Source organism: Myxocyprinus asiaticus, chromosome 23 (assembly GCF_019703515.2).
Source record: "Myxocyprinus asiaticus isolate MX2 ecotype Aquarium Trade chromosome 23, UBuf_Myxa_2, whole genome shotgun sequence".
NCBI classification, from domain to species: Eukaryota; Metazoa; Chordata; class Actinopteri; order Cypriniformes; family Catostomidae; genus Myxocyprinus; species Myxocyprinus asiaticus.
Genome location: NC_059366.1, coordinates 14470994 through 14490330, shown reverse-complemented (window position 1 = coordinate 14490330; position 19337 = coordinate 14470994). Strand labels below are relative to the sequence as shown.

The 19337-nt window shown below is 38.9% G+C and overlaps 2 protein-coding genes across 14 annotated transcripts in view; both read right to left on the bottom strand.

Annotated features, from left to right (window-relative positions):
• Positions 1 to 7036, bottom strand: part of kcnma1a (potassium large conductance calcium-activated channel, subfamily M, alpha member 1a) — a 312165-nt gene extending 305129 nt beyond the window's left edge. For all 10 annotated transcript variants that reach the window (XM_051651297.1, XM_051651298.1, XM_051651289.1 and 7 more), the window contains exon 1: positions 5935 to 7036. In XM_051651297.1, the coding sequence (XP_051507257.1) occupies positions 5935 to 6225 (291 nt within the window). In that variant the 5' untranslated portion in view covers positions 6226 to 7036. The remainder of the gene's footprint in view (positions 1 to 5934) is intronic.
• A 5410-nt stretch (positions 7037 to 12446) lies between these two features.
• Positions 12447 to 19337, bottom strand: part of dlg5a (discs, large homolog 5a (Drosophila)) — an 84881-nt gene continuing 77990 nt past the window's right edge. For all 4 annotated transcript variants that reach the window (XM_051651279.1, XM_051651282.1, XM_051651281.1 and 1 more), the window contains exons 32-33: positions 18545 to 18654; positions 12447 to 15317 (exon numbers count right to left, since the gene is read on the bottom strand). In XM_051651279.1, the coding sequence (XP_051507239.1) occupies positions 15214 to 15317; positions 18545 to 18654 (214 nt within the window). In that variant the 3' untranslated portion in view covers positions 12447 to 15213. The remainder of the gene's footprint in view (positions 15318 to 18544; positions 18655 to 19337) is intronic.

Below are 19337 nucleotides of genomic sequence, written 5' to 3'. Positions count from 1 at the left end.
CTTTTTTTCAGTTGAGCCCTGAAAAAGCAGAATTACTACTTAAGTGTAACATCCAAGTAGCCTGTTATTTTCCACTAAATGTTCTTACACTCCACTCATTTATCTATTAAAAACAGACTTAAAAGAATCTTTTAAGTGTGACAAATTGTCTACTCAAAATCCCAATAAATTTGACATTTCATCTTATAATGCAGCTATGTTTGTGCCCTGTGAGTACATTGTGTTAGTGTTAGTGAGAGGGACAGCTGATCTTTGGGTGTGTGCTGTCCACCTGTTAGCCCAAAGGCAGTCGGCTTGTTGCCAAGCATGAGGGGATACACAGGCACACAACAAACCCACTTACTAGGCATCTCAGTAATTCTGCCTTCTGTCGAGAAAAAAAAAAAAACAACCTTAGCCCTTGATCTATAAAAACATCTTTATGTATTGTTGTGTCTTAACACAAACGCATAAAATAACACACGCCTCATTTGAGACGCATCACTCCAGTGGGACAGAGTGCGTCTTGAGCTTTAAATGGAAAATGCTAGTCATGCAGCACTTGGACTAAATCACTGGATTAAAAGGCAAGGACTCATTTCAAGGAGCAATAGCTTTTCGTAAACACCTTCTTGTTATTTGACAGTAAAACAAGGAAAGGAAAATTGAATAATTTAGAGCAAAGGTAGCAAAACAAGGTTTAATAAACATGGCATATAAATAAATATCAAATTCTGCTTCAGTAACAATGTTTTCATCCTCAGGCAATATGTAAATAGCCACTTGTGCAACCTGGTCAAAAACAAACTCACTCACCAGTCAGTTGTTACAATGTTTTGTGTGGGCAGAGGCAGTACAATTACAGTCATTATGATGCCTAAAGGTCAAATTCATGGGTCATGACATCACAAACGACATCAAGAGTGCATCTAATACAGTATACCTTATTAAAATGAGCAAATTCATGAAACTCTACAATTGTGTATTTTACTCTGTCCTTATTCTTTTTTGGTTTCCTCAAATCATTTAAAACTCAATAGATGTAGGCCTATTTTAAAGCAGTGGTTCTCCATTGGTGGATCTGTTTTAACAGTGTTGCAGATGTCAGAGGAAAAACAATGCTATGTAAATAATACAAGAAATTCATAAAATGCAGCAATACTAATGCACAAATAATAAGGCTTACCAACTTTTTAAACTTTACAGTGTTTATCCGTCACTTGGTAATATGGCTAATACTAATACGGGTGATTCTTACGAAACCTGTCAAGAAAATGTTTTGTTCATTTAACCTGCAATAAATAAAAAAACCTTCAACTAAAATAGGCTTCCTTTTCTATTTGCAAGATATAATTTCTTATTTGTTTCTTTTGATTTTGGAATAAAATAGGACCAGGTCATACAATATTTAGCCCATTTTTCATTCACAAAATTGTTCATTTATTCTATTCAGTTTATGTCACATTAATATATATATATATTGGGCATAGTTATTTTTAATAAATTTCAAGAACAGTTTTGGTAACTTTTAAACAATAATTTTAGTACCATGTTGGGCTGCCACTTTATTTTCAATGAAAAATCTGGTCCTGAATCAAAAATCAATTGAGAACCACTGCTTTTTATCATTAAACTTTACGTTGACTGTTTAGCTGGTTCCCGCCTCCTAATTGCCACCTTACCTCTTTACACTCACCTAAAAATGAAAATCCTCTCATCATTTACTCACCCTCATGCCAGCCCAGATGTGTATGACTGTATTTCTTCAGCAGAACACAAACAAAGATTTTTGGAAAAATATTTCAGCTCAACTTATTGTGAGAAGCTTGTGGAAGGCAACCCAAAAAGTTTGACCCAAAATAAACAATTTAAAGTTAATGCTACCAAATACTAACAAAGTGTATGTAAACTTCTGACCCACTGGGAATGTGATGAAAGAAATAAAAGTTTAAATAAATCATTCTCTCTACTATTCATTTCACATTCTTAAAATAAAGTAGTGATCCTAACTGACCTAAGACAGGGAATGTTTTCTATGATTAAATGTCAGGAATTGTGAAAAACTGAGTTTAAATGTATTTGGCTGAGGTGTATGTATGTATGTATGATATAACTTCAACTGTATAGCCATCACAAAAGTAATCCATACGACTCCAGTGGACTAACTGATGTCTTCTGAAGCGAAACACTAGGTGTGTGTAAGGAAGATGAATATTTAAAACTTTTTTTTTTAATAAAATGTTCGCTTCCGGCCAACTCGTTGACAAGGGTGAAATTCAAACGGCCTCACGTGACGCAAGCACGAAAGCCTCCTCTGCTTAGATATTCATACTGTTATGTGGTGCGTAAATCTAACACCTTTATATCTTAATTTTATTATTCTCCATTTAGGAAGTCAAATCTGGCCTTATTATAAGCATAAATTATACTTACAACCCAAACAGAAGACTCTTTCACAATATGTTCTGGCTCACTAACTCAAAAACATAAAAAAATCAAATTACTTGTATTCAATAAAATTCTATTTATTGGTTACAATTTATTTTCTAGCAGTCAAAACAAATTCTGAAAACTGCATATCTTAACTGCATATAATAAATTATGTTTAACTTATTTAATACATACAACGCTAATGGGTAACAAATGTTACATTCTTTGACAAAATATTTTTACAGAAAACAGCAGTTCAGTCAAAGTTTTATGTATCTTTTGTAAGCAAAATATTATATTTAATACATTGGCTAAAATAAGGAGGCAGGGTAATTGTATTTTCTCCATATTACACAACAATACATTGATACCTTATTAGCAGCTGTTCCTAAAGACCGCCATACTGTTTCCACACAAAATCAGTTTATGCAGCGTTCTGAGCAAGGAGCTCGGTCTGAGGCATCTCCTCCATTCAAATGGCTCTCCTTGTTGACCGTTGTTGACCGTTCCAAGATGACGCCGCAGTCGATGTATCCAAACCAGCCGAATGAGGCATCTATGGCATGAATATATATGCTCCTCTATTGTAAACAACACTGCGCTTCCCTATTTTTTCATATTTCACACATAATTTCTCTTGTGAACTTTTTAAAGCACTTACGTCACACGAGAGGTAGCGTGTATTCGACCCTCATGAATATTTAGTAAAAAAAGTTTTAAATATCGATCTATTCCTTACATACACCTAGCGTTTCACTTCAGAAGACAATTAATTAATCCACTGGAGTTGTATGGATTACTTTTATGATGACTATATGCTTTTTGGAGATTCAAAAATGTGGCACCCATTCACTTGTATTTTATGGATGTACAGAGCTGAGATATTCTTTCAAAAATGTTATTTGTGTTCTGCTGAAGAAAGACAGTCACCTGGGATGGCAAGATATTTTCATATTTGGGTGAACTAATCCTTTAAGTCGCCATTCCCTTTGTGTGGCAACTGCAACCAATGGGGCACCAACAGGAATATAATGGAAAGACTCCTCAAATAACTAAATCTTCAAGCCTGAAAAAGTACCAGACAGTGGAAATCAACTGCTCGAAGATGATATGATATGGATTATTAACTAAGACTTGCATAGGCCTTCTGTATAGTGCTACAAAGCATGTATGACATTCCATTTGAGTCTTTTTTTCCCAACATGAATTTCACATGTATGGCACATCTAGCACTATATGACAAAAACTGATATAAGACTAAGACATGCTCTCAATCTCACCCCCTTGCTTAAAAATGCCAGCCTCAGCTGCGCGTCCCATTACTGACACCACGCCTAGAAGACCTGCCTTCCACAGTCAGCTGCACAGCAGATAATGTTTCAGCCTCTTAATGCTCCTAACAAGCATGTTCCCCTTGCAACCGAGTGTCAATACCCCTCCACAAAGTCACCCCTCCGGACTCTCCTTCCACCAGGAAACATACCAGCACCCGCAATTATCCACACCGCCATTTTATTTCTTCTTGGAAACAGAGTAGGGGGAGATATCACTTGGCACAACCTTCTCATTCCTAATGGCACAACATAAGGTTGTCATCAACCACTTTAAAACACTGATGAAACAACATAGTTGGTTTACAACCTGGGCAAGACAAGGAGGGCTTTAATCAAGCATGCCCAACAGCAGGACACGTGCCTGCTTTTGTATTAACAACTTCCATCCGAGGAGGCTGAGGTACAGTGTCAGTTTCAGATAGACTCCTTGCTTTGCTGGAACGCTTGTACATGTAGGTAGCTAATTAAATGATAATGAAGACTGGTGACTTCACAGACTTCGTTAACCCTTCTCATTTAAATAAGTAACAAGTTCAACACACTCTCATCCGAATGGAAGGGACTGACACAAAGAGGCCACAACTCACTGATATCAACATTTTAAAGTGAAATTACTCAACAACCAGAGTTGTTTATAAACTACCAGGGTGACAAACCATCCAATCTGTCTTTTTAGTCATTCTCAGACAGATATCTTAGTCAGTACATACTAATAGGGATTAAACAGTATTGGCTGTTTGAATCCAGGCCTCATGTGGTTAATTATAACTCATTGGCTATTGTCTCATCAAATCCCACATGAACCAGCCAAAATGAAGCTTCGGGTAACCATTCCTTTTTTATGTCTGCATTGTGCCTCGGGAGAAGTGAATAACTGTTTTCCATTTACATTGGATTGTGGCCAAAACGTCAAAGATGATGGATAAGCAGAAGATAAGCCACTCTTTTGTTACAATCAGAGACACTGTGCCTCACTGAGTCCATTTGGAGTGCCTAATGGAAGCCATCACATTATGATCAAAATAAGTGGATGAGAAAAGTACAAATCCTATGCTGGCTTTATGTATTTTTACTAGCAACAGGTCCGGACCATTATCCTAACAGTAAAATGTGTTTGCACTTGTTAGAGAATGGCTGATGTTTGGTTCGTAAAATGATTAAAAATAATTTGAATGATCATGAGAATGTGCTGGTTTGTTTGGATTTTTATAGACATATACATGTCAATGCATTCTTGCCCTGTTGAGCAGGATGAATCACCTATGGTGTACAAATATCATGGCCTTATTCCTGGTGAATCCAAATAGTGTAACTTTTCCCATGCTAAAAAAGCACCAAAGCATATTAATAAACCAGTCTAGGCAAACTAGTCTGACAAATATGAACTATTACCAAACCACTACTAGACAAATTATTCCAACAAATATCATGTTTTACACATACTGTATGCACATTACTCCATTTCTATAAGAGCTCTATGCCGATCAAAAGAGAAAGACCACAAGTGTAAACATAACTTGACTTTTGAAAGTCATTTTGTCATCTCAACACCTGTTACAATTTGTCTACAATATTGTGAATCACGTGGTAAACAAAGTATTTGTGGTATGGCTGGTTTATTCAATGTGTACATACTGTATCTCCCTTTTGGCTAATATCAAGTACAGTGTCTGTTCAATATTTTCCCACTGGGACATGGCAAATATATTTATCTATACAATAAACCACTGATATGGGGTGAAGAGCCAGACAAAATGAAATAATGGCCTAAAGCCAACAAAACAAATTGATAGATTTTGAAAAATAGAAATTTTTCTTCCATGTTATGCGTGCATGAATGAAAGGCTCTCATCTGTTGTCACCATTTTAGGATATTTATGAATTGATCCATATCTTAATTCCACTACACTGAGTGTTAAATGTGTAAGTACTAACATGTTTTGGTCCATGTGCATCATTCTGAGTGGGTTAGGTGTCACTTGATTGCTGGTTTCTGCAACACAGTGCATTCCCAACAATGAATCATTTCTATGAATGTCAATCCACTACCATCCAAATGTCATTTTGTTAAGATCTTGCCAAAACAAACACAGAGATAGCATGGCCATTTAATTCCATCAAACGGTGCTTTATACAGAGACTGTGCCAAAAGCTGTACCAACACATACAGTGAAAGGCTTGCGATCATTACCTTATGTTTGATGTTGCAATGGCAGCAGACAGTCCACAGATACTTGAGGGTCCTCCACAGGAGGATGATGAAGAGACCCCCGAAGAACGTCACCATGGATGAGGCGAGGAAAGCCCACCACATGCGCTGACCATTGCTGTCACAGGGTACGTCTGGTGAGAACGGGATGATCACGTCCATCTTCGATATAGAGACAGAAGAGTCCGAATTTTTATTATATATGATATTGTTACTCATTCTAGGGCTGCTGCTGCTGCCATAGGATCCGTTGCCATCTGCCACGGCTAGCATTGAGAAGAAGCTTTGGAGAGCTCCTGCCAGCGGCCCCAACCCCAGCCATCAGCCATATTGCTTCAAATAACCCTCTCCTTTCTGCTCGGGTTTTCTCTATCCACGTCTGCTCAGTGTGAATAATATTTTTGAGCAATATCTTTCTGCGAGAAAAAAATAAGCTGTTTGGAGAGCGTGAGGAGAAATCGCGAGTGCGTTTCCCTCAGCGCGAGACATTTAAATCCGCATTAATGACGACTTAAATTTTTCATTTTGAAGGGTTGTCCTCGTCTTTTTCCATATTTTCAAAATAAAACGGCGTCTAACACAAATATTCGTTTGGTGAGAAAGCAGGGGATTTCTGAGGGGAGGAAAACGGCTGTCCGTTGGTGGTGGTGTTCCTCAGACGGCGTGTGTACGTCCAAGCTCCATTGACAGGGTCGCCTCAGCGGTGTCTAATCGATATTTCTCCCATAAACACCAACTTAATCAATGTCTTCGAAGCTATTCAGCCGGGAGAGAAACTGCTCTTTGTAGTCTTGAGCGGCTCGGTGGAGGAACCCGTTCACATATCTGCGTTTCGGCAATTATTTCGCTATCAATGAGATGTCGCTGTCCTCATTCACTTTCCTCAGCTGATCCAGGCTGCCCGTCAGATCTGCTCCACAGATAGTTGGGGAGATTTACAGGTAGGAGGGCGGAGCCAAACCGTTATAATAAAGACGGTCAAAGCGCTCGCGAACCGAACGGACATTATTATTCTCGTGCGCGTGTAGAATTATAGCATATTGAGCGTGCTGCGTGACACGCAGACTTCTGCATGTTGTTTCAGGATTGCGCATTGGAAAGGGAAAGGAAAACACAAACACATGGACTATGTAAAATGCGATGTGGCCCCTGTCATATATTTAAATCCTATAAGGTCAAAGGCAGACAGTGTCGTGTGTATTAGCATATCCAGTAATGCACATAAACCGATTTATTTCTCAGTACTTTGGTAGTGCTTTTATCGTTGAGGTCTAAGCAATTTCCCCAAAGGATAAGAGATAAGCTTTGTAAATGATCAGGGACCTGCTTAGTTTGATTTTCTATTGAACCAGTCTATTGACCTGGTCTCTCAAATTGAAGTAGAGCTGTATTAAGATCTTGCCACGTTTCAAGGAATAAGTGTTGTTGATAGAATTATTGAGAATCCTTTGTTTGCTTAAAAAGACAGAAAGGCAAGGCAAGTTTATTTATATAGCACATTTCATACACAGTGGTAATTTAAATGGCTTTACATATACATTTTAAAGAAAATACAAGAAAAAATGTAAAATGATTAAAATGAAGAAGGAAAAAGAATATTAAATTGTTAACACCATTCATAACTGTTGTTAACCTTCCCTGATTAAACAGAGGATAACCAAAAATTGTTGATACACACTTTAATCTTAATTTAAAAAAGACAGAAAGACAAAGCTAATGTGTGCTTGTAACATGAAAGGCTGTGAAATCAGACTCTAAAATAAGTCATTATTTAAATATAAACATACATAAACATGAATGAGGTGTAAAGAAGATTTACAGACCTCTATGATTTTTATGATTGAGATTTACATGTCTGGGCGATGATATTGCCTCAACCAAAATAGCAGCTGAAACAGAATATTTGTAGAGAGTTGGCAGCTGGTATTCTATACTGTATGCTGGTATATAGTCATATGGACAGACACTTTCTCTTGTCTACTGTTTTGTAATGCATTTCTGTATGAGTGTTTAAATGGACCATCTAAAATTAGCAAATCGATACATTTAAAGTTGTTTCCCCACCTTTTTTTTTATTTATTTTATCTGTAAAAATACCATGAGATTTCTTTGGAGGGTTGCACTTAGCTTGCCCCTTATGCTCTGTTCAGGGTATCCTTTACAAAAATTGAGAGCTCACTGCAAACTTGGGGCAAATTATCTATTTGTTGCCACAGGTTTGCCGGAGCTACCAGCAAAGAGCTGCAAACTTCTGGCAAACATTTTGTGAAAATAATGAGAGGCAAATTTGCGGCTAGTTTATATTTGTCCGCATGTAGGCCTATAATGAAGTGCTAACAAATTATAAGGCATATGTGTGTCTCTAACGAGACATGATTTGGGTCAGGTAAGTGTAATGCATGACATTAAATATGAAGCAGTTTATACTGCTGCCAACAGTCATCAATGAGGACATATTAGCCAGGTTGCAGGCAACAATCTTTTCTTTAACCTTCAACTGCAGTAGCCCTGTTTATCAACAATTTACAATTCCTTGAGCCCTCTAAAGCTGAATGGTGTTTCTTTGACTGCAATACGAAATAGAAAATTTTAGTGCACTTAATTTGTAGGCTTCCTCACAATTGACCTCAGTTAGTTTTTATGTTATCTCACACCAGCACATAACTTCTAGGGCAAGTGCAAAGGGGCAATAGAAGAGTGCACGTTGTGTGTTTTTAGTCAGATTACCATTTAGTTTTGACTATTTAGAAGCAGTATAGGGTTTTCTAAATAACTCAAGTTTATGGGTTCCCTTTTGTCAACATCACAAGAGTTGCAACTCCAACCATGTGACAGTAATACCATCAAAAACAACAAAGTCAAATAGTTTATTTTCTCTGAATACGTCTATAACTTTGTGTGCTTGTAATGTCTGTAGACCTCTGACAATACATTGCATTCTTTTGGTGGTTGAAAAACATTGTGCAGGGTTCCAACACTTTTTGGCCAATGAATTTTCATGACTTTCTCAGTCATTTGTAATTACTGGACTTAAAATTGCATATTATATAAACTACATTCAAAAAGAGTCATTTGTAATGAATGCAATATTTTATTTGAATTTAGCATAGCTAAAAATATGTATATTTCACAAAAAATGCACCTGAATTTTCCATGACATTTTTAGCTTGACTTAATTTCCATTCATGTGTACAACTCAAAATATTAATTTTATGGTGATCTTATAGTTACAGAAAGTAAATGAATATTTGTGAGTTCCTTGAACTTCTTTAGCTTACAAATCCATAATATTAAGACTTTAAGTACTATTAACTCAAACGATCAAGTACAGAGCTGAGGTTGTGGAAAATACCCATAAGCCCTTGTGTTTGAATAAATTAAGCATGTTTGTTTAAAAGGAACTTACTGGGGCATTTAATCAGTTGTTAGTACTATTGATGTTATTTTACTGTAAATAGCCGTTTTGTGTAGTCACCATTATGGTGATTATTGTTCCATAACTTGGATCCTGGTCAATTCATGCATCATATACCTTAGACATGTGAATATGCATAGCTGAAGTGTGTAGCTCTATATGCACTTCTTTGGGGAATCAAGTTTAATGCCTGACCTCAGTTGATATTTTTTTTAGAGCCAGGTAAATTATAGTGATGGGAAGATCGGATCATTTTACTGACTTGGATCTTTGAGTCTCGTTCAGCAAAATGAACAAATCTTTATTCAAGTCATTTCATTCATTTGAGCACAATTAAATTAAAATGTTAAATTTTCAATAGCCAAAACCACCCCAACACATGTCCCAAAAAGGAAAAAATTATAATGCAGCCATCGACAAATTATGAGAAACAGAAAGATTAGTTCACCTCTGGAATCTGTATACGGCTGTCACGTGACAAAAGAACGAACGACTTGGACCAGAAGACTCGAGAGGTGAACCAATCATTTCTGTTTCCTGTACAGCGCCTATGCGGTTTTCACGTAACAAACGAACGGAGGTTGCGCAATGCACATGCACGGCCAACACAAAATGATCAAATCACTCTCTGAGACTACTCGTTCTTCTGAGTCACATAAAAGATTCGTTCAAAATGAACGAATCGTTCATGAACGACCCATCACTAGTAAATTCAAGCTGATGTAATTTCTGCACCACTAGCATTAACGAACGGAACTGCACAAATAAATTGTTTTCAAAACAGCTTTCTGAGTATGTACCCCGTCTGCTGTTGGTCAAACAAAGAGATAGTCCCATCCCCAGCTCACGCCATTGGTTGAGTAACGTTGTTGGGGCAGGTCTAAGTGGGTTGCTTAAAACAACCAGCAATTTTCAAAGCACCACAGAAACACAGTGTTCACAGTTTTTGAGAAAATGAACCTATGAATGGCTCTCTAATATTTGCCTCTGCATATTAAGCTGGGATAGGAGAAAGTATTTTAACACAGAAAATGATACATACTTCAGATTTATATAGAAATAGTGATATCAATGTTAATTTGAAATAACTTGATATTAGTTGCTAAATCTACGTATACGTAAATCCAACACATAATTTTTTAGAACCCTGATTGTTTAATGTGAGGGCGGTTTTAGTGGTTTCCCATCTTGTCATACAGATAGTCTTCTCTCCTAGTAGGCCACCATTTGGTAGGGATTGAATCTTGTGGACCTGGCTTCAGCTGTGTTATTTATGGAGGGCAACAGGATCCTCAATTGGTCATCTTCCTGGAAAAACGTGCCCAGCTGTCAGCTTAGAGTGCTAAAGAACTGGTTCCTGCAAGAGCTGCGTAGAAGAATGGCATAGTTGACAGATGCATAGCTTAGCTTAATAACAGCTACACACTGACATTTCTCCTGAAGCTACATGTTATGTATGCAAAAGATCTTAAAGGGAATTTTAGTTTATTTATATGGTGGAAGAGAGTGCACCTTCCTTTAGTTGTTATACTGAGGCTGAGAAATGTACTGTTTGCTTGGTTGACTGCTTATATCACTAGTCTAGCACTTGGATGTATATCTTCTCAAGTTCAAAGGAGCTGTCAGCAGCTGTCTTGAAACAGATACCCCAGCAGAAGACTCAACTCTTGCTAAAAGAGGGATAAGGGTACTTGAAGGACATATTGGTTTGGGGTAAGGCCTTAAAGCAATGCAAAGGTATTTTTGGGGGTTCCCATGGCCGAGTAGTATTGAGAGGGAGCTCAGAACTTGGAATCAGCAATTGAGCCAAATGAGGATGTGAGCTTGGAGGAGGTGCTTCTATTGTAATGCCTGAACTGGCATGGCTGAGAGCATCTTCAGTAATACACACACAACACTAAAGCCTTAAAAAAGGAAATGTGCTGTAGTAGAGCAAGTGACCTTGTTCCACCGAGGAGAACATTTGTTAGGTCTTACCTGATGATTTGGTTCTCCTTTTTTTTTTTTTTTGCACAATAAGGTAATGAATACAAGAATCTCTCTAGAAACTCACTATTATATATTGCCTCTTTAAGCAGCAAATTATGACCATTAAGTGTACATTAATTAGGGTTACATTTAATTTCAGGCTTGTTTCACAAATGATTAATGTGCAAGTGGAAGTCTACACTGTTATGAATGACTGAATTGCTTAATGCAAATCCGTGTTGTGTTTTATTATATTATCGTTATAGTATGCACTTCAAATGCAAAGTTGTAAAATGTTGTATCCTAATAATAATAATAATTAAAAAAAAATGTTTTATGTTTTAAAGTTAATCATTTAACTTTGATGCATCAAACCATAATATTTGAATCTGAACATGATCGCAAATGAGATTTTAAGCAAATAACATTTTTATTCCATTCCTCACTCAAAGTTGTGTGACTTAATAAAACTTGTGCTCTATATTCCAAGTATTAACTACTTTTATGGTGCTTTATGTCCTTTATTGGAGCTTGACAGCCTTTGTCACTGTTGTTGGATGGCATACAGCTGCATGAAGATACTTCAAAATTTCCTTGTGTTGCAAATAAAAAAATAAAACATGGTGAGCCTCGTCCTTGCCCATCCTTTAACTGTTACATTAGCGCCAAAACCCGGGAGGGAGGAGCAATGCACTGTCGTGGAGTCCTTGCTGCTGTTTGAGTAAGTAAATTACAAAAAAAAAAAAAAAAAATTTTTTTGAGTGAATAATTCCTTTAAGCAAACTAGAAGGTTTTTAAAAGTACAATAATTCAAAGCACTATATTTATAAAAACTAGTATTAAAGAATCAGTCCAAAGACATGAGTGTAAACCTACAGAACCTTTACTGGTGCTTTGCAATCCAACAAGGCATAGAAGTACAATTGCTTGTCAATATTATTTTTCCTACAACAAGATTCAGTTAGGCCTCTGAATTTTTCGCACATGATTGCAGAAATGAGAAAATGTCACCGTCATGTCACGTTGTAAGGAATCAGTCTGAACAGCCCTGTGCAGTAACACTCCCCCACCCCCCCCCAAACAGCAGCTGACAGCTGTACGGACACAGCTATTGTTCCAGTAATTAACATCCCATCTTCCCCATGGTTGTGCAGTGCATCAACTTAAAGGAGGAGCAACAAATAAGACAGCTCCACACTCAATTACATCACACGTCAATCTATCATAGAAGCCGCCAGTTGCTTTTGAAGGAGCCTGGCAGAGCTTGAGTGCTGCATGACACCCTTAATATGATGGAGATTTCACCCTGCAGTACAATGAATATTCCCATCAATCAAACACACACCATCTTGATGCATTTAATGACACTGTGTGAAACATAAATGGACTTTTATTGTTGCATTAATGTCGAACATCGTCATACAAATCACATTCTTTTAGAATAAAAGAAAATCCAAATCATAACAGTACCTGTCTTCTAATCGTTCTTTCTAAATACTTGACTGTGATGAATCCTTCTCGTTTAAAACCGTACACTAGCTATTCAGAAAAATAGTTAGACGTTAGATTCACTAATTTCAACCCAATGGTTAATATCTGGACTGATTTTGCTTGGGGGGGGGGGAATGTGCAAAAAGTAATCCCTTTTTAAATGACAACATATGTAGTGTTTCTTAAAAGGAGTGATCCACAAATGTAAAAATAACAGTAAAAATTATAGTACCCATTTCTATTCACTACTAGAAACCTACAAATTCATTTGATTAGGAAGTGCAAACAGAAAATGAAAGAAAATGACATGACTGTTTTTTTGGCACAACATTAACGGTGGGGCTTCTGGTCAGCATGAGACATAACTTTAATAATAAAAAAAGAAAATTAAATAGCAATGAAAAATCACTAACATTTAAACAGATTTACTGTAAGAAAACCATTTCAGGTTTACCCTGCAACTTTTCTATGTTTTTTTTAGTGGGTATTACATATAAAAGTGACTGACAAAACATAAACATGCATTCTCCAACCCCCCCACCCCCCTCTCACACACACACACACACACACACACACACACACACACACTAATATTTGCTAAGACATGACTGCTCTGTCACACTCCCCTAGGCCTATAGCCTAGTAAAAATACAGTAAATATATTTCTCTATATTTAGATGATATTGCATCCATACACGTGTGTGCCTGTACTTCAGTTTGTATGCACGAGTACAAGTGTTACATGGGATATTTTCATGAAATATAAGCTCTGCTTTGAGAACGCTGAGATCTCATAGAACACAGTGGTCTGTCTAGCCCTGGAGTGCAATCTGAAAAGTTTTACTGTTTAAATACCAGGCTTTTACCTCATGCCATTGTCATACGCTCAGTAGATCTCCAAAGGCACTTCCATTTGGCCCGTAGAAACCGCTTAGCTGCTGTCTGTCTCAGCCCAATTGAAAAGCACTATTATTCAAACCAAAACTCATTGACATCCATCCACACAACAACCTTTGCCACAAAATTACACTGAAACCACAATACGAGTATTCTGTCCTTGAGCTGATATGTCCAACATGGGAGGTTAACACGCATACCGTTTTGGTAAAAACTGATTTCAGGGACAGGGCTGCTTTTCTGAGGTTCTGGACTTCATTAAAGGTAAAGTTCACTCAAAATTGAAAATTGTGTCATCATTTACTCACCCTCATGCCATTCCAAAACCAAAATGAACACAAAAGATGATATTTTGCAGAATATCTAAGGGGTCGTTCACACTGGTTTTCAATAGTTTTTTTTATGTAAACATGCGTTAAACAAATGTCTTGACAGTTGCGCCATACATCGCAGCTTTTTTTCAGCTTCTTGTGCAGGAGTGCTAAATTTTTTTGGATGCCACATCAGGTTAAGAAGCATCTTGAGATACCTGCATTGTCAAATGCATCCTGCTGTGTCTAGCTTTAAAGTGTAAGAACGCATTATGCCTGAACAGCACCTAAGCATTCCACCCCCCCCATTCAATTAAAGAGTTTGGGGACTGGGGTTTTATAACGACTATAAATGTAAATCTGTTACCTATACAGTGTTATCATATGACAAGGCCCAGACATGGTTGATAAAAAAAATAAAAAAAATCTCTTATACTTAGTTGAAAGTCCTGCAGTCTTATAAAAGCTGCTGAAACCTTATCAAACTAGCCAAAATATTTAATAAACAAAGTGTGGAAATGTGTGAATGATGGGTGCTCCAAATCAATGGAGTCTTTTGGACTACATTTCTGGTGCCTTATTTTTTTCTTTAGCTTGACAGCCCTGGTCCCCATTCATTATCATTGTATAAATATATATATACAAATAAAATTAAATAAAAAAAATTAAAAAAAAGTAGTAGTGAGAGTAGTGTAGAGATTCTGGAAAATATGCTCTTTTATGTTCTACTGAAGAAACTCCTTGGAACAATATGACTAAATAATGACAGACTTTTCAATTTTGGCTAAACTAATTCTTTAAGAAAACAAAGTGTACACATTCAAGCAGGCTTTAAACAATTCACCGACTGATTTGTCTGTAAACAAGTGTTTCAATTGCAGCATTGCTAAAACATTAATCTGTCCGTCAGGAAGACCAATGGAAATGAACAAATACTTCAGTGCTATTGTCCTGCATCTGCATACATAAACACACACCTATTGACACTCAGACAGGTGCTCATATACAAATAAGAGACTGTTACAATTTATAACATAATAAAAATTAATGTTGACAAAAAAAAGAATCACTATCTTAACGTGACGCTCGTAATGCTAGTGTACCATTGCATGTGGTGTGTATAAAGTCTAGTGTTGTAAGCTCAGGTGAGAGACAGTTCGCAGTGATCTTCTCAGACCCCTACGGAGAGCCCAGCGGCGTCCACAGAACTTTACTCTGTTCCTGATCCACAATAGTTACGATCTGAATGCAAATGTAGGGCAAGGTGCCTCCTTGAACAATACCTAGAAGAGAGAGAGAGAAAAAAACCTGTTAATAACTGTTCTAAACAGTCATCAGTATTTGTTAGAGTAAATATTAGTCCTGGTGATTGGTTTGTAAATCACATTGTGTCATAACTAAAAGTTTACATCAAGTGACTTGTCTGTCCACAATGAAAGTGATAATGTTGAGCGAAGCATTACAAATCACAGCTAATCAATACATACAGTGGGGTCCAAAAGGACCTAATTTATACCTATTAAGAAACAGAAAATTGAGGATTTTGACAAAGCACAAAGAAATGTTAGTAATATTTCAGATTCTGCACTATTTCTAGGTCACTAACTGGATGAGCAAATGTGTGACATCGACAATGTTAATTCTGTTGTACAAAAGGTCAGATTGCTTCTATTGAAGCACACAATCAAATCATTCTGAATAACGTGGATTATCAGGTTTTGCACAAACTTGTGGAGTCTATTCCAGCTTGAGTGAATGCTGTCATTAAAGCAAAAAAGGGACATTCCAGATATTAAGAAAATTTGAAATCCACGTGTGACGAGGAGGGGGGTGTGGACGGGCCGTGATGAATCACGGCTGGCACTGAATCAGCTGATCAGTGTGAGTGCGAGATAAAGGACAGCCGGAGGTGCCAGTTAGAGAGAGAGACATGTGTGACTGTGTTTACTGTTTTGTTGAGTTTTATCATTAAACGTTATGTTTACTGTTCAGCTAGTTCCCGCCTCCTCCTTGCCCTTCCTTTAACTGTTACATTGGTGCCAAAACCCGGGAGGGAGGAGCAATGCGCTGTCACGGAGTCCTCGCTGCTGCCATCCGCCAGGTGAGCAGCCGCGGCCGTCTGCCTGGGGACGGAGGGGTCGATGCCGGCCGCCGAGAGCCGGAGGAACCGCTGCCATCCACCGAAGAAGGGGAGGAGTGTTTCCGTCTGCCAGGGGCTGGAGGACTCGCTGCCGTCCGCCAGGGGAGGCGTGAGCTGGCGTCTGCCAGAGGGTGGAGGAGCGGTTGAGGACCAGGCGACAGCGCGTCTGGGAGCTGGGAGCCGGCGAGCAAGTTTTTCCTCTCTCTCCTCTCTCTCTCTGTGTGTCACTCCGCCTCGATCCTTCCCTCTCCCCCTTCCCTCCCCTCGTCTCTCCCAGGGCTCCAAAAGGTAGGGAAGACCTGCTGGCTGGCACGGCCGCAAGGGCAACGCCCCCCCTCCAGGAAGGGAGGGGAGTGTGTCATGCCGGGGGTTTCCCCCAGCCTGAGACAGGCGATGGAGGAGTGTGATGAGGAGGAGGGAGGGGCCGGCCCGTGAGGACACACGGCCAGCCCTGAATCGCGCTAATCAGCTGGGAGGGGGATAAAAACTTGCCGAGGTGCCAGTTTGAGAGAGAGAGACGCACGCAGCATGTGAGTTCATCTTTGTTTCATGTTTTTATGTTGAGTTTTTATTAAACCTTATGTTTACTGTTCAGTCGGTTCCCGCCTCCTCCTTACCCATCCTTATACTGTTACAGTGGTGCAGAAACCAGGGAGGAAGGAGGGATGACCTCGGCGCTGCCATCGGCCGAGAAGGGGAGGAGTGGTTCCGTCCACCAGGGGCCGGAGGACTCGTTGCCATCCGCCGGGGGAGGAGCGAGCTGGCATCCGCCAGAGAGCGGAGGAGAGGTTGAGGACAGGGCGACAGCGTGTCCGGGAGCCGGCGAGCAAGTTATCTCTCTCTCCTCTCTCTCTCTCTGTCTGTCTCCGCTTGCCCATTCCCTCTCCCCACGCCTCCCCTTGTCTTTCGTCACAGGAGGCGGGGTGGACCACCAGCTGACAAAACGGCTGGAAGAGCAAGGTCTCCCCCCCAGAGATGGGGGGGGGGGGGGGGAGTTAGTCAGACCAGTGGTGCCCCGGACTGAATCAGGCGGGGGAGGAGTGTGACGAAGAGGGCGTGACCAGGCCGTGATGGAGCACGGCCGGCGCTGAATCAGCTGATCAGCAGGAGAGTGAGATAAGAGGCAGCTGGAGACACCGGTTCGGGAGAGAGAGACGCACACGGCCGCGTTGTGTGTGTCTGTTTGTGTTATGATTTGTTTGTTTTATGTTGAGTTTTGCATTAAAACTTTATGGTGACTGTTCAGCTGGTTCCCGCCTCCTCTTTGCCCATCCTTATACTGTTACACCACGTTAAAGGTGTAGTTTACCTAAAAATTATACTTCTCTCATTATTTACTCACCTTTATGCCATCTCAAACTCACATGGAACACATTAAGTATATATGATGTGCGTGTTTATCCATACAATACAAGTCAATGGGGTCCAAATCTTTCAAATTCAAAAAAGGACATAAAGGCAGCATAAAGGTAATCCATACAACTCGAGTGGTTTAATCCCTGTCTTCTGAAGCAATATGATTATTTTTGGGTGAGAAACAGACAAAAATGTAACTCCCTTTTTACTATAAATCTTGACATCTGCAGTCTCCTTGACGCTTTCATGAGAGAAGCTCATTCACATGTCCTCGCGCTTGAAGCATATGCCGAGCGTGTGTACAGTTACATTTTGGTAATTTCAGTTTCTCACCCAAAGTGATCGTATCGCTTCAGATGACTTGGATTAAACCACTCGAGTCATATGGATGACCTTTATGTTGCTTTTATGTCATACTGGAGCTCGAAAGTGTTGGATGCCGTTGACTTGCAGAGTATGGACAAACAAGCACATCATATATCCTTTAAAAAATTCTTTGCATACCGCAGAAGAAAGTCATACAAGTTTGAATTGGTATAGGGTTAAGTAAATAAGAGATTTATAATTTTTGGGTGAAATATTCCTTTAATTTCTCACTTTTCAAATTGTTATGCTGATTGCTTATTTTCTAACGAAATAAATTGTATTAAATTAGAAAAAAGCAAAATAGAAGATGCCATAATATTGGATGTTCAATACACAGTCGATATGTCGAGCAGAATTTTGGACCAATAAGATTTCTCTATGGGTGGGTCTACCTAGCATGACATGACAGAAAAAGGAACGAACCAACCATCAAAACACCCTGTTGTTTGTCACGTTCACTGCTGGTTAGGAAAAAACTCAAGATTCACATGGAAGAGATTTTGATTGCTTTATCTCCATGCTTTTTTTCATTGCGCCTGGTTAGGACACATTGTTATACTGCTTTTTAAATAAATTTCAACAGAGGCATAGTAAATATCAAGCGAACAACAAAATAAAGACAAAATGAAGCTAAATCCAAATCCAAACCTGTGAAAAATTTGCTATACTCCTGCTCTATCTTCTGTGCAATCTCATACTGTTCCTTGGAATGTTTTTGTGAGACTTTATCCCGCAGATAAACTGGATCCTTCTGCTCTCTACATGAAGAAACAAAAACAGACATTCATACTTTATCAAGAATAATTAGACTGCAAGATTAAGCCAGCACAATGAAACAGTGATATTGCTCTTTATGAGACAAACGTGGTTCAAGCAGTAACATTTTGGATAAGAAATAATAACAAATTATTTTTAAAATGAAGACATCATCTGTTTAACAATACAAATCTGAGTGGGAGTGTGTGGATCTCTTGAGAAGTAGATTCATGCTGGGGAAAAAACTGAACACCTATGCAAGCACACTGCTGTATACACACACACACACACACACACACACACACACACACACACACGCCACAACATTAAAACCACTTGCCTGATATTGTGTAGGTCCCCCTCGTGCTGCAAAAACAGCGCCAACCCGTAGATCAGAATAGCATTCTGAGATGATATTCTTCTCACCACAATTGTACAGAGCGGTTATCTGAGTTACTGTAGACTTTGTCAGTTCAAACCAGTCTGGCCATTCTCTGTTGACCTCTCTCATCAACAAGGTGTTTCCATCCACAGAACTGCCCCTCACTGGATGTTTTTTGTTTTTGGCACCATTCTGAGTAAATTCTAGAGACTGTTGTGCGTGTAATTCCCAGGAGATCAGCAGTTACAGAAATACTCAAACCAGCCCATCTGGCACCAACAATCATGCCATGGTCCAAATCAC